At 45.9% G+C, this 12,805-nt stretch overlaps 1 protein-coding gene across 2 annotated transcripts; it reads left to right on the top strand.

Moving 5' to 3' along the window:
* Positions 1-417: 417 nt before the first annotated feature.
* On the top strand, positions 418-10,381 carry SLC25A28 (solute carrier family 25 member 28). 2 transcript variants are annotated; one of them, XM_059398324.1, is made up of 5 exons: positions 750-838; positions 3,331-3,435; positions 6,816-7,044; positions 8,158-8,214; positions 9,573-10,381. In XM_059398324.1, the coding sequence occupies exons 3-5, from the start codon at positions 6,822-6,824 to the stop codon at positions 10,088-10,090; spliced, it is 798 nt and encodes a 265-aa protein (XP_059254307.1). In that variant the 5' UTR covers positions 750-838; positions 3,331-3,435; positions 6,816-6,821; the 3' UTR covers positions 10,091-10,381. The 2 variants fall into 2 exon arrangements, with proteins under 2 accessions (XP_059254308.1, XP_059254307.1); XM_059398325.1 differs by lacking the exon at positions 3,331-3,435 and having other exon boundaries at positions 418-838.
* The last annotated feature ends 2,424 nt before the right edge of the window (positions 10,382-12,805 follow it).

Genomic DNA, 12,805 nt, shown 5'->3' with positions numbered 1-12,805 from the left:
CCAGCATGCAGCGCCCGCAGTTCCCCAGCCGCCAGTCCGGGGCCCAGATCCGGTCCCTCTACCCGCTGGGCTCTTCGCTCTCTTCCCGTAGCCAATCGAATCCCGACGTGGTGATGGCCAATGGCCGCCGTCAAAGTATCAAGAGTGGTTGTGCCTATCAAAGTTCAGCCTTAAGTTTCCCTCCGCCCTCCAGAAAAGTCGGTGGGCGGGCTGTTCTTGCATGTTGGCCAATCAATGGCCAATAAACAAGAAGCTTCCCAAGATCAAAGGGGAAGGGGTGGGATCCAAACCGTAGCAACGCCGCAGGGCGGAGGAATGACAGGCAACTTCTCTAATACCACAGACATCTTTTTCTGACGTATGCAAGGGGGCGGGGCTGCCTTGGCGGCCGCACCAATGCCTGGCTGGGGGGCGTGTTCCTGGGCCGAGCGGGAGCCGGAGGCCCCGGGCTCTCTGGGCCGCGCCTGAGGCGGACACCACGGGGTTGGGGGACGGTGGCGGCAGCGGCAGCGGCGGCGAGGGTGGGCGCCGCAGCTGGCCCGGGTGGATGGAGTTGGAGGGGCGGGGTGCTGGCGGTGTGGCGGGGGGGCCGGCGGCTGGGCCGGGGCGGAGCCCCGGGGAGTCGGCGCTGCTGGACGGGTGGCTGCAGCGGGGCGTGGGCCGGGGGGCCGGCGGCGGGGAGGCCGGGGCCTGCCGGCCCCCGGTACGGCAGGATCCGGACACCGGCCCGGACTACGAGGCGCTGCCGGCTGGAGCCACTGTCACCACGCACATGGTGGCGGGCGCCGTGGCAGGGATCCTGGAGCACTGCGTGATGTATCCCATCGACTGCGTCAAGGTGAGACGTGGACCGGCTCCGAATCCGACCTGAGGCAGACCCGACCCCTGCCTGGGTCCTGTCCAGAGCCAGGATCCCGGCCGAGAGCCGGAGCCGACATGGGTTTCTTCCTGGCCCCTGCCATCGCCGCACGATTCGACCGATACTCCGCGCAAGCAAGGTCCCGGCTGGGGATTGAACCCAGCCAGGAACCAGGACCCATTTCTAACCATCAGTGAGATCTGAATCGGCACTGTGGAAAGAAAATCTGTCAGCCAAGGCCCCGGAACCTAGCTGGGACTAAGCAGGAATAGGGTGGGAGGGGATGGAACAGGTAAGTGCTACTAACTTGATGAAGATGAAGCCAACTGGGGTGAATCAGACCCTGAATAGAATCTTAAAGGCTTGAGATGTTCTGTGGCAGGTGCTTTTATAAGCTTCTTGCTGTGTCTTCCCTTAAAAGTGAGGGGGCAGGAACAGAAATCTGAAATCTCTCAGCTAGATAGAGCATTTACTTATTAAATCTTAACCCACGAGTGACTGGAAATCATTTGTGCAGTGAGAATTCATAGTTCTAGACTGGAAGTAATTTGGGAAAGACCACTTTCAGGAAGAGGTTTCGGTTTCCCTGCATCAGGCATGATACCCCACCTATTTCCTGAACATGAAAACTAAGCTGGAATTAGGATTTTGTATGTGCAGCCCTCAAACAAGAGATGGACCTGACAGTGTATTTCTTTAACCAGCTGAAGTTGACAAAGGGGAAAAGTTGCCTAGAAGGGAAGCATGATGATATTGAAAATGAATTGGGATCAACATGACGACATGATTCCTGTGAAAGTAAAAACTAACTGCAGCCACAACCAAGCAGACTGATAAGTGGGTAAAGAAGTCAAGTGCTTCGGAAGAAAGCTAGGTGAAGAGAGGAGCTGATTTTTCTTTACAGTTCTTATTCTTGTGCATTAGTAAAGGTACCAGTCTCTCAAAGTAAGAACTAGATTGAATGAAAAGTAAATTCAAGGGGACTGTAGAAGTAAATGTATTGGCAGACTGATGCCTCCTTTAAAAATGTTGGGGTTATAGTCAAACAGTATCCTCACAGCTCTTTGAAGTGTGTTTTTTTTTCCCCCCCTCAAATTAGGAAGATGTTACATATTCAAAAGGAGAGAGTACTGAGTTGGGAAATACAAAGTCTATCTTTTCTGCTTCTTCCTGGTTCTGGTACTCTCACTTGTTTTCTTTGGTAGTGTGGATGAAGAAATAGGGAAAGTGCTCATTAAGCTTTGTGAATGACTCTGAGTTGATAGTTTTCTAGCAAGTTGCAAGGCAACTCCTACCAAGGGCCATATCTATTGAAACTGGTAGATTGCACTTGGTTAAAATGGATACTAGAGTTTTAAATACCCTTGTCAGTTGAGAGGAATAGGAATAAATAGTAAAATCCGTGCAAGAGAAGTAAGAGGATGGTTAATGCTCTAACAGTATTAAAATATAAAGTGGATAAGTACCAGTAAAGATTCTGACATTTATGTAGTAAAGTCTAGGTTGAATGACTGTGAGTTGTTAATGCTATATATCCAAAAATTAAAATGACCTAACTGCAAAGTAAAGTAACTTCACTATACTTAGACTGTGAGTAGAGAGCAGGGTTTAGGGTGCTATGTATCAGGATGGGTATCAAATGAAAACTAGATCAAAGAAAGCAGTGAAAATTATTTAATGACTTGAAAAATACAACGTAATAATGTGACTGAGAAATATTACTGTAACTTATCAACCTAAGTGTTGTCCCATTACTTTGGGAGGCTATCTTCTTATTTAATATCTTTGCATAATGTTGCTATAAATATTTTATAGATTCCTCTGTTAGGAATGCTTGCAGAATATTTGGGTGAATATGAAAGAGGGCAAATCTTTGCCATGTGACAAAATGGGTTTGGGTTTGTTTTTTTTTTTTTTTTTAGTAACAGACCATTCGGAATAAAAAATGATAGATAAGGCAGAAGATCAAAATGGGTAATACTGATTGAAAACAAAGAGAAGGTGGGACCAGAAAGCAAGGAGACTGATATATTCTTGAGGCTGATAAACCCACTGAGGGAACTCTTCTGAAAGAGGAGTTCCAGAAATATTTTGCATAATCACAGCATTGCTAGAATAAGTTACTTCTAGCCTTCCAAGGTAACTGTTTCGAAGAACAGTTCTTATTCATTTACACAAACTTTTAAGTGTTTGTTTTTTAAAAAAAAAATTAGTCATATGACATTACAGTCATGCCTCAAAGTCCTGTATTAAATAATTATTTGGTTCAGAGGCAAAAAAAAAAAAAAATGCTCAAGAGTCTTCAAAGATACAAAAGCATATTTTAGAAGAATCATTTGCATTTGCCATTAATACTGAGATTTAAATGACTAGAGGGAACAACTAGGTGAGACTGGTAGGATTTAATGTAAGTAGGATGTTAAGACATTGTTGTGCAGACATGAAAGTAAAATTCAAATCTCTTCCTTCAGAAAGGACCTCCCAGTTCACTTGTCCCAGGGCTTCCCAGTTCCTCTTTTACCATAAATGGTGGTGGAGAAGAAGAACAGCTCAACGGTCTTTAAGACTAGAGGCAGGTAACTGTGTTGGAGCCTAAACAGCAGCCACAGGGTTTGCAAATGAAAGTTGGCATTGCCTCTTGGCATGCAAGCCTGTGCACCCCAGCTACTTATCAGGGTCAAGTTGATTTAAAATATCCTTGGGAGGAACGTACCATAACCCGCTAGGCCACAGTTACTCAGCCAACTATTTACATAGTCATAATAGGGAGGTTTGGGAGTCCAAATATATTCCAGTTTTCCTTTTCTGAGCCTCAGAGGCAAACACCAGACTTTATAGGGATAGGCTCTGCAACCAAAGTAGAATCATCTCAAAATCATTTGGCTAAGCACCCGCCTGCCTGCAAGGTGCTACTTTTTGGCTCTGTAATGGGGACACAAATAATCTACTTACATAATAAGTTAAAGAGAGAAAGAGCAAGGGAAATCTTTTCCAAACTCCAGATGCAAATGGTTATCAGTGAAAGGTTAGGAAGTAGAAACATTGGCCTTTTCGACTTTCTTGTATCTAATAATACTTATTATTCAATAAAGGGCAATTGTTCTTATTTGCCAAGCACTAATGATGTGCCTTACATAAAATTATTCATTTAATCCTTGAAGCAATTTCACAAAGTATACACCATTTTCATTATTTTACAGATGAAGAAAAGGAAGCAAGTTAAGTGGCACCGTCATGATTGGAACCCAGTCTGACTCTCAGGCCTTCCATACAGCCTTCCCAGAAGTAGATCTCCAGATCCAAGCAAAGCACAGAGTTTCATAATAGTGCTCATCCCTAAACATGACCTCCAGATTAATAGCTGGACATAAAAATCATTATAGCCACAGAGAAACTTTAAAGTAAAAACAAAAAGATACAAAATTAAACCTAATTTACTAGTGGCTAAGCACCAGTTAGTTGCTCATGCACATTTGTGAAATGTATACAAGAGACAACAGTGCCATCATCTATAAATTATATGGTATGAACAAATATGCCCAAGAATCGTGTTTGAATTAAAAAAATAAAAAGCCTTATATTTCTAGTGCTTCATAAATTACCAGTGGCTTTTACATCTCCTCTTGGAATCTGCACAACAGCCCCGTGACCCATTCTTAATCTCATGTTTTAGATGACAACATTGAAACTCTGGTTAAGTGATCTATCCAAGACCACACATCCACACATCTAGCAAAGCAGGGGCTCATACTCAGGCTCATACTCAATTGACTCAAATGTGGCTTGTCTTTTACCAAACCACTTATCTCCCTATTAGTTTATTTGGATTTTCTTCAAAGCCAGTGTTTTTCTAAATAATTAAAGGCTATTCGTAAACTTGTAGAGATTTCATTTTTCTCCCAAAGAAAGATTTATTGGTTCACTCCTTTGGGGAGCCATATTGATTTTTTTTTAAAGATTTGATTGATTGATTGATTGATTGATTTGACAGAGATCACAAGTAGGCAGAGAGGCAGGCAGAGAGAGAGGAAGAAGCAGTCTCCCTGCCGAGCAGAGAGCCTGATGTGGGGCTCGATCCCAGGACTCTGGGATCATGACCTGAGCCGAAGGCAGAGGCTTTAACCCACTGAGCCACCCAGGCGCCCTCCCATATTGATATTTATATTTGGCCTCGCTTGTGCCTGGGTCCTTTCCATAAGGGTGTAAGTAGAATTGTGTTAGATGTAAAGGTATGTATAAAATACTCAAAGTTACTTTCAGTCCAGGTTTCTCTTGAGGGTGAAAGGTTCTAAGTCTCTGAGGCCAGACCTTTCAAGGCTGGTAATGCCACTGACTTCAGCAGAGCAGTGCAATTTCTGAATATTCTCCCTGTACAAGATCAGTTTCAAACAAACCTATGGAAACACAATTGTTAAGCTACCAGGCCCAGTTTATCTTTATCAGCAGCTGTAGCCAGCAAAGACCTGTAGTCACAAATAACTCCTAATGGTTTCTGTACCTCGGCATGATGTGAAAGATTTGTCATAAGCATATCCTTTATTGGAAATTTATGGTGTTATTTTTTTTTGAGAAGTAGAATGAGTCAAGTTGTAATAAACGATACTGTATTAATGATAGAACTTACAGTATTAACCTTTTAAGCTTCCAGTTCTTTGTCGGTAGCAAGCTGGAGAAAATAACTTTAGAGGAATGTGGATTGCTTGCAGCTAACTAGGACCTGTTAATCTGGTTAATTGTTTTCCCCTATGCTCTTGAGAAGAGGCAGGGCTCTTGAATTCCAGATGGCCAAAAGGAAGGTTCAAATTGAACCAGTAACTGGAATGAAGTAGGAATTTAAACTGCATTTGGGCATTAGTTGCCCCTACTGACTCACTAATAGCTCACTTCTTACTTTGTGAACTGGTGCAGACAGCTAAGATTCATTTGTTCTTTCATTCATCTGTTCATTCATTCATTCATTCATTCAACAAACAGATCTTGAGTGCTTACTCTGTTTAGGCCCTGGACATTGATTTTATATTGTTAATCTCCATGCTACCTTAATCTTGAAGTGGATCAACAGACAAGAGATTTTCATTAGGAGACACACCCTTCCCCTGAGGGTCTGTGATTTGGGGAATGTTTTGAAAAGATACATTTCCTATATTTCAATCCAAATTTGTCCAGCATTATACAAAGTATCTACCATGTATTTTTGTCTCAGTCATTGAATCCTCTGGAAATTCCATGGATTATGTTTCACAAAGGCTGATATTATTTGATACCAATTTCGGGATTCATTCAGTTTAGATTAGAGATCTGGTAATCCCTTCAGTTTTAGAGACTAAGTTGGTTTCCACCTTTCATAAGTTTCAGGTTAAAGGCTCTTTCCCATGAAATTAGAGCAGTATCCATTACAGATACTGCCTTTGCCAAGAGTTTAACCTACAGGCCCAGGTGTCAATGCCAAGTAATCTGAGAAACTCAGATAATTAGCAAAGATCCAACAAAGGATGAGTTATCCTCATTAGTGTAGTATATGGTGAGGAAGCAGGCCCAGGATCAATCTTCAGAAATAATGCATAAACTATGTTGTAGACAGAAAATAGTTGACTTCAAAATACATTTGGAAAGAACTCGGCCCGAGATTATTAAGGCACAAAAGCAACTTCTGAAACTTGGGCTTGGTATTTGTTGCTGAGGCTCTGAATCATTTCAGAGTCCAAGGCCACTTCCCAAGCAGTGATGTCCTCAGAGACAACAGCGGTGTTCCCCTCATAGATGACTAGGAAAAGAAAGGTCCAAGTCTTGGAAAGATTGGATGCAGATCTGGAAGGAAATAAACCTGGAAGCCAGGCGGCACTCCTGCCCCTTGGCATGATTCCACATAGAAGTGCCCACAGCCTCAGTGTCGGAAGTCGGGAAGCTGAATGAGGAGTTGGCATCGCTGACCCTGCGCTTCTTTCTGTAATTTCAGACCCGGATGCAGAGCCTACAGCCGGACCCAGCCGCCCGCTACAGCAATGTGTTGGAGGCGCTCTGGAGGATTATAAGAACGGAGGGGCTGTGGAGGCCTATGCGGGGGCTGAACGTCACAGCAACAGGCGCGGGGCCTGCCCATGCCCTCTATTTTGCCTGCTACGAAAAGTTAAAAAAGACATTGAGTGATGTAATCCACCCTGGGGGCAATAGCCATATTGCCAACGGTATTGAGCCTTCCTGTGCTGGTTCCCCCACTTTCTCAACTCTCTGGGCTTTGCTGCTGTCCATGCTTTCCCGTCTCAGCATGGTTTGGAGCTGAAGCTGTGGGCTGGGGTAGGCCAGATTATAGGGGAGGGACTTCCAAACCTGAAGTTCTCGGATAAGGGGCAACCCCACCCCTCCTTGGGGGCGTCCTCAACAAAGTGTTGACAGTATCTTCCCTTACTTACCAGCTCAACTATTCTCCCTGCACCAACTTCTAATGCCCCGGTAACACATGGAGACACACGGAACTACCCCCTCATTGTGTATTTGCAGATAGTCAGGTGATGTCCTGCTCTTCGGGGCAGGATCAGAGGTGACCCAGCCAACCAAGGAAGACATTAATGGAGCCCCAGCTCTTTGCCTCACCTTTTCAGGACCCTAACTGACCAGAGGCAGTTTGAGTTGCTGAGGACATGACCAGGCCTCAACATGTGAATTGAGCTGGAGCCAAGGGACTTCTGCACAGAGAAACCAGAGGGTTGGAGGTTATGTGGAAGGAACAGAAGGGACAGCAGCCGGGTGCTTGAGGACCGAGCACCAAATTGAGAGCGAATGGGAGTGGTGAGGGATATGGCAGTTCAGGACCCGAAGGAAAGGTCTAGTACAAATACTAGAATCTGTGGAGATGGACTGGGCAGCACAGGGGTGGCAGGCTGGGAGACAAGATGCTGTGGTGCAAATCTGACCACCCCGCCGCCCCTCATGTTCTCCCTCCACTGGAGGCAGCTGACGCTGGCATCCCTTGGCCGCAGTGGATCTGGTTCCTATCTGGGGCATAAACTGCATTTATTCTCAGAACTGGCTGTAAAATCTGGGCTGTTTTCCTAGGCTCTTCTGGGCCTTCCTATTATACCTATGGAATGAAGATTGGTGACCCTAACTAAGCTGGTGGGAACAAGTGTCTTCATTTCTCTGAACGGGGGTTTAGGAGTGGTGGGGTCCCATCTTTTGAACTGGCTCCTACGTTCCCTGTCCCTACTCTGGCTTAGCTGTCCCCCCACCCTCCGCCAGGCCTCAGTGAATGACCTGACCTCTCCTGGCCTTATATGTGGCAGTTGTTTTCTCCTTTGCAGGTGCAGCTGGGTGTGTAGCAACATTACTGCATGATGCAGCCATGAATCCAGCAGAAGGTAATGATTCTGCCTCCATTCCCTCTGTGGGCAGCTGCATCTGCATCTCGGGCTTTTCCTTTATTTCTGGTTTGCAGAAGAAAGCCAGGGAGCACGTGGTTGGTTTGGGTGGGAAATCCTGCTGTGCTACTGCGTCTTACCAGTAGAGGGCGCTCCCCTCCATGTTGTGGGTACCGAGGAGGCGCCCCTTAGGAAGGAAACTCCTTGAGATTTCTTCCGTCTTTGGGGCTTTTCTCAAAAAAAGAAGGCCTATTCCCGGGCCTTCCTGGAAGTCTCCTCTGTAAGGGATTTGATCTCATCTGAAAATTTAACAGATTATTTCACTTTTCTTCAAAGAGGTGAAGATGGATGATTTTAACATTTAAAAATCCAGCCTTTCTTGTTGAAATGAAGACAGATGATATAGGAATGAAAGGGTACATTGTAGAGCTCAGTTCATGCATGGCTACTTGGATCTCGGCTTTCCAGGTGGAGGGTGAGATACTCAAATATGAAGGGGTAGTGTGGTTGCTATGTTCTTTAAGTTCTAGTTCTTTACTTGTATGTGCAAGGCCGTGGAGTGACAAGGGCCAAACCTAAGCTAGAGATCCCGAGCTCACATCACGTTAACCACTTGAGGGAGCAGACGTTCGGAAACTAAAGCCACAGTTCTTCTTGGTTAAGAATTTTGTTTTCTTTTTGGTAGCCCTTCGCCTGTAGAAGGATTAACCATCCTTGTTCGTAAGAGTTGGGTGCTCTGCATACCTGAGGATGCAGATTAGGGCTATCTGTTCATTATGATGTTCACTGCCACGGAGTCATTTCTTGTCTTGGGTTTTATGAAAGAGTAAGATAATAGTAGTACGTACTTACTTCAAGGAAACCCTCTGGAGTCTCTAAATCATACATATATTCTGTGTGTTTATTGTTTTTTTTTTAATATTTTGTTTAATTTGAGAGCGCTAGAGAGGGTGAACGTGGGAAGGGGCAGAGGCAGAAGGAGAAGCAGACTCCCTGCTGAGCAGCAAGCCCAGGCCTCAATCCCAACCCTGGGATCCTGACCTGAAGTAAAGACAGATGCCCAACCAACTGAGCCACGCAGGCACCCCTCACTGGTTGGTTTTAAAGAAAACCTAATAGAAGGGGGTCTGTTATATTTTGGCTCTTTACCAGTCTTCTCCTATCCCCTCTCAAAAAAGGGAAACCTGAATGTATTAGATAATAACATATTAATGTATTATTGACAGCTCACTCATATTTTTTTCTCTCCCTCTGCTCCGATGGCTGACCCGCCGACTTGGGACTCTGAATCTGGATACCCTCGCTCACCCGTTGACGGCTGGCTTCGTTTCCTTCCTTCTTGTTGGTGGCACCCTCAGTGGTCAAGCAGAGGATGCAGATGTACAATTCACCATACCACCGGGTGACAGACTGTGTGCGGGCAGTGTGGCAAAATGAAGGGGCCAGCGCCTTCTATCGTAGCTACACCACGCAGCTAACCATGAATGTTCCCTTCCAAGCCATTCACTTCATGACCTATGAATTCCTGCAGGAGCACTTTAACCCCCAAAGACGGTACAGCCCCAGCTCCCACGTCCTCTCCGGAGCCTGTGCAGGAGCCGTCGCTGCTGCCGCCACAACCCCACTGGACGTTTGCAAAACACTGCTCAACACCCAGGAGTCCCTGGCCTTGAACTCAAACATCACAGGACATATCACAGGCATGGCAAGTGCCTTCAGGACGGTGTATCAAGTAGGCGGGGTGACCGCCTACTTCCGAGGGGTGCAGGCCAGAGTCATTTACCAGATCCCCTCCACAGCCATCGCGTGGTCTGTGTATGAGTTCTTCAAATACCTGATCACCAAACGGCAACAAGAGTGGAGGGCCAGCAAGTGAAATGAAGCAGCAGAAAATGCAGCCACGTTCTCTGTCTCCTGGCCTGCTCCAGCCTTGCGTGGAGTTGGAAGGAAGGGAGAGGGTTCTCCCCAGGCTGCTGGTGTTTTGGCTAACACCAGTTCCTGCCGACCTCTGTTGCCGCCACCTTTCCTTCCGGGCCCTAAGCGATGCAGCAAAGCACACCACAGCACCTCTGATAACCTCTCTCCCTCCTGGACCTGACGACCTGCTCTGGACTGTTACAGAGGGATAAGCAGCTCATTCCCGTGGTTCCTAATAAAAAGCCTTTAAATTAAATGGTTTCATTGGGTTTGTTTCGCCAAAGGGGAAGTGAAATGCTATCAACTGCTCTTGACTTTAAGCTTAAATCGAGGGGCCCAAAGGGAAGATTTATCACGTGTGTCTGTCCATAGTTTGCGTTTCTGCTCATTTACACAGTGACTTAAGACTTTGGAGCCTTACTCCCTTTGTTTTAGTAATAGGCTTCTAGGAATCTCTCTGAGGGCAGGAACAATGGCTTTTGACAGATCCTGGCTAACCAGGCACTCTTGATTCCCACTTTTCCCTGGGACAGTGGCTGGGCACAGAAGAGGTAGCTTTCCCTGCTGTCTCAGCTCTGCCTGCCAAAGTCCAAATCCCCACATGGCACTTTGTTTTCTGATGTCGTTGCAGAACAAGAGTTACTCAGTGAAGCTGCAAGACCTAAAAATGATTATGTGGCAAATAATAATACTTTCCATTTGGCCTGAAGGCTTTTACAGAGTATTGTATGTGACTTCATCTGGTTCTCACAAAATAATGTGAAGTAGGCAGTCCGAGCATCACCTCTATTTTACAGGTAAGAAAAGCTCAGAGAGGCCATCCTTTGCACAAGTTCTCACAGCAAGTACAGAACTGAAACCCCAGACCAGATCTTTTGCTCCCGGAAGTGGACCTAATCGTGCCTTCCTGCAGACAGGAAATGAGTGGAGGGCACGTACTGCAACCTGTCTCCTGAAGAAGCTCTCCCCTGACGGCCATTCCGGCTCCGTCTGAAGACTTTCAGGGGTGGGGCTTTCACTGTGCTTCATGGGTTGCTTCAAATCTTTGTTTGAATATCCCCAGTTAATAGCAAGTTCTTCAAAAAAAAAAAAAAAAAATAGCAAGTTCTTCAGTACACAGAATGGAAATCTACCTCCAAGAATACCCATCTGCCATCCTTGTTATGTCATCTGTCATTCATTCATTCATTCATTCATTCAGTAACTGTTGAGTGTCCCTGTGTCAGACACTGGTGTTGGGGTTATGGTGATAAATAAAACCATCCCAGCCCTCAAGGAGCTTCTTGTCTGGAGAGGAAGGCAAATGTAAACAGGTACCCACAACATAAAATGACAAGAAACGTGTAAGATCACCCAGCCTAGGCCTTGGGTGACTTAAGGGTGGCTTCTGGAGGAAGTGATATCTGAGGTGCCCTCTGGAAGGCAAATTAGCTAACTAGGTAGAGAGAGGAGGGGAAATGTTCTAGGCAAAGACCTAGAAAAGAGAGGTAAGAGAGGATAACAAGTGTTGAGGGTTCAGTGTGCAAAGGACTTGGTAGGGCTGACAACCTGGGCAAGGCATGCACCTGGCTGAGTCTTAAAGGCAATGCTAAGGAGTTGAGAGTTTATCCTGAAGGCAGTATAGAGGCATTACAGTGTTTTAAGCAGAGGTGTGGTGTGATCAGATTTACAATTTAAACAGATCACTTAGGCTCTCTGAGAAAGGATTAGAGGAGCAAGACTGGACAGGCCGGCAGACCTGATGAGAAGCTGCACGATGGTCTGCACCAGGACTGGGGCAAGGGAGACAGCAGGTGCCAGACTGGCGGGATGTTAGGGTTGTAGAAGCAATAGAAATCTGTTACAGAATACATCTCACCCTTCTTCCACCTGACAGCCCGACAAGTATCTGTGGAGAATCGTGTCTGAATACACTTGAAGAAAAACTGTCAAGGAAACAGCAGGGTCTCCTGTTCTAAGTCTTATTTAAGTAAGCGATGCTGCTCTTCTGCTGTAATGGAAAAGAGAGACATTAACGGCTGGCTGGTGGACAGTGGAGTTTGAATCGCCTACAGAGCGAAACGGGCACGATGAAATCATTGCAGAGGCCGTTTCATAGGGTTTTCTGGTAAAAATCTAAGAGAGTCACTGCCTCCCGGCACACATGGAACGTGAGAACAAAGGCATGCCTTTCCAGACCTCGTCTCTTCAGCTGGCCCGACAGAGCTGCTATCGGCATGGTATGCAGACCACAGTAGGCACTGTCAATATGACCATTTTCTAAGAATAGAATATGGGGTAACTTTTTGAAAGAATGACAGTCACTGAAGATTCTCTCAGCTCTAATGTCATTAGCAAACAATGAGAAAAGAATGCAAAAGTCACCTTCCAATCTCCAGCTGTGCCCTAGCTATTGGAGGACCATTGGTTTGGAATTTGAACAGGGCCTTAGTTTCTGCAGGTCTCTTTGTCCAGTCACTAGAGCAGATAGAGACAGTGTAGTGTGAGAGGGTTGAACGATCTTGGTTCCTGAATGCCTGTGTCAGAAGCCAAGCTTCGCCTCTACTCCCTTAGAGCTGTGAGCTTTTGGGGCATTCTTAGGTCCAGGGCCTCTCTGGAAGCCAGTTAAGTCATGTGGCACCTTGAGGATCCAGGACCAAGAGCAGTTCCTGCACAATGCCATACCATGCAAGAA

The sequence above is a fragment of the Mustela nigripes genome, chromosome 4 (assembly GCF_022355385.1).
Source record: "Mustela nigripes isolate SB6536 chromosome 4, MUSNIG.SB6536, whole genome shotgun sequence".
Taxonomy (NCBI): domain Eukaryota; kingdom Metazoa; phylum Chordata; class Mammalia; order Carnivora; family Mustelidae; genus Mustela; species Mustela nigripes.
This window is presented reverse-complemented; position numbering and strand designations above follow the sequence as displayed.

Bases quoted from the DNA above. Each gene is read 5' to 3' on its own strand.
- SLC25A28 (XM_059398325.1), top strand. From the start codon at position 548: ATGGAGTTGGAGGGGCGGGGTGCTGGCGGTGTGGCGGGGGGGCCGGCG. The intron at 7,045-8,157 runs GTATTGAGCCTT...TCTCCTTTGCAG, and splicing joins CAATAGCCATATTGCCAACG to GTGCAGCTGGGTGTGTAGCA. The intron at 8,215-9,572 runs GTAATGATTCTG...TGGCACCCTCAG, and splicing joins AGCCATGAATCCAGCAGAAG to TGGTCAAGCAGAGGATGCAG.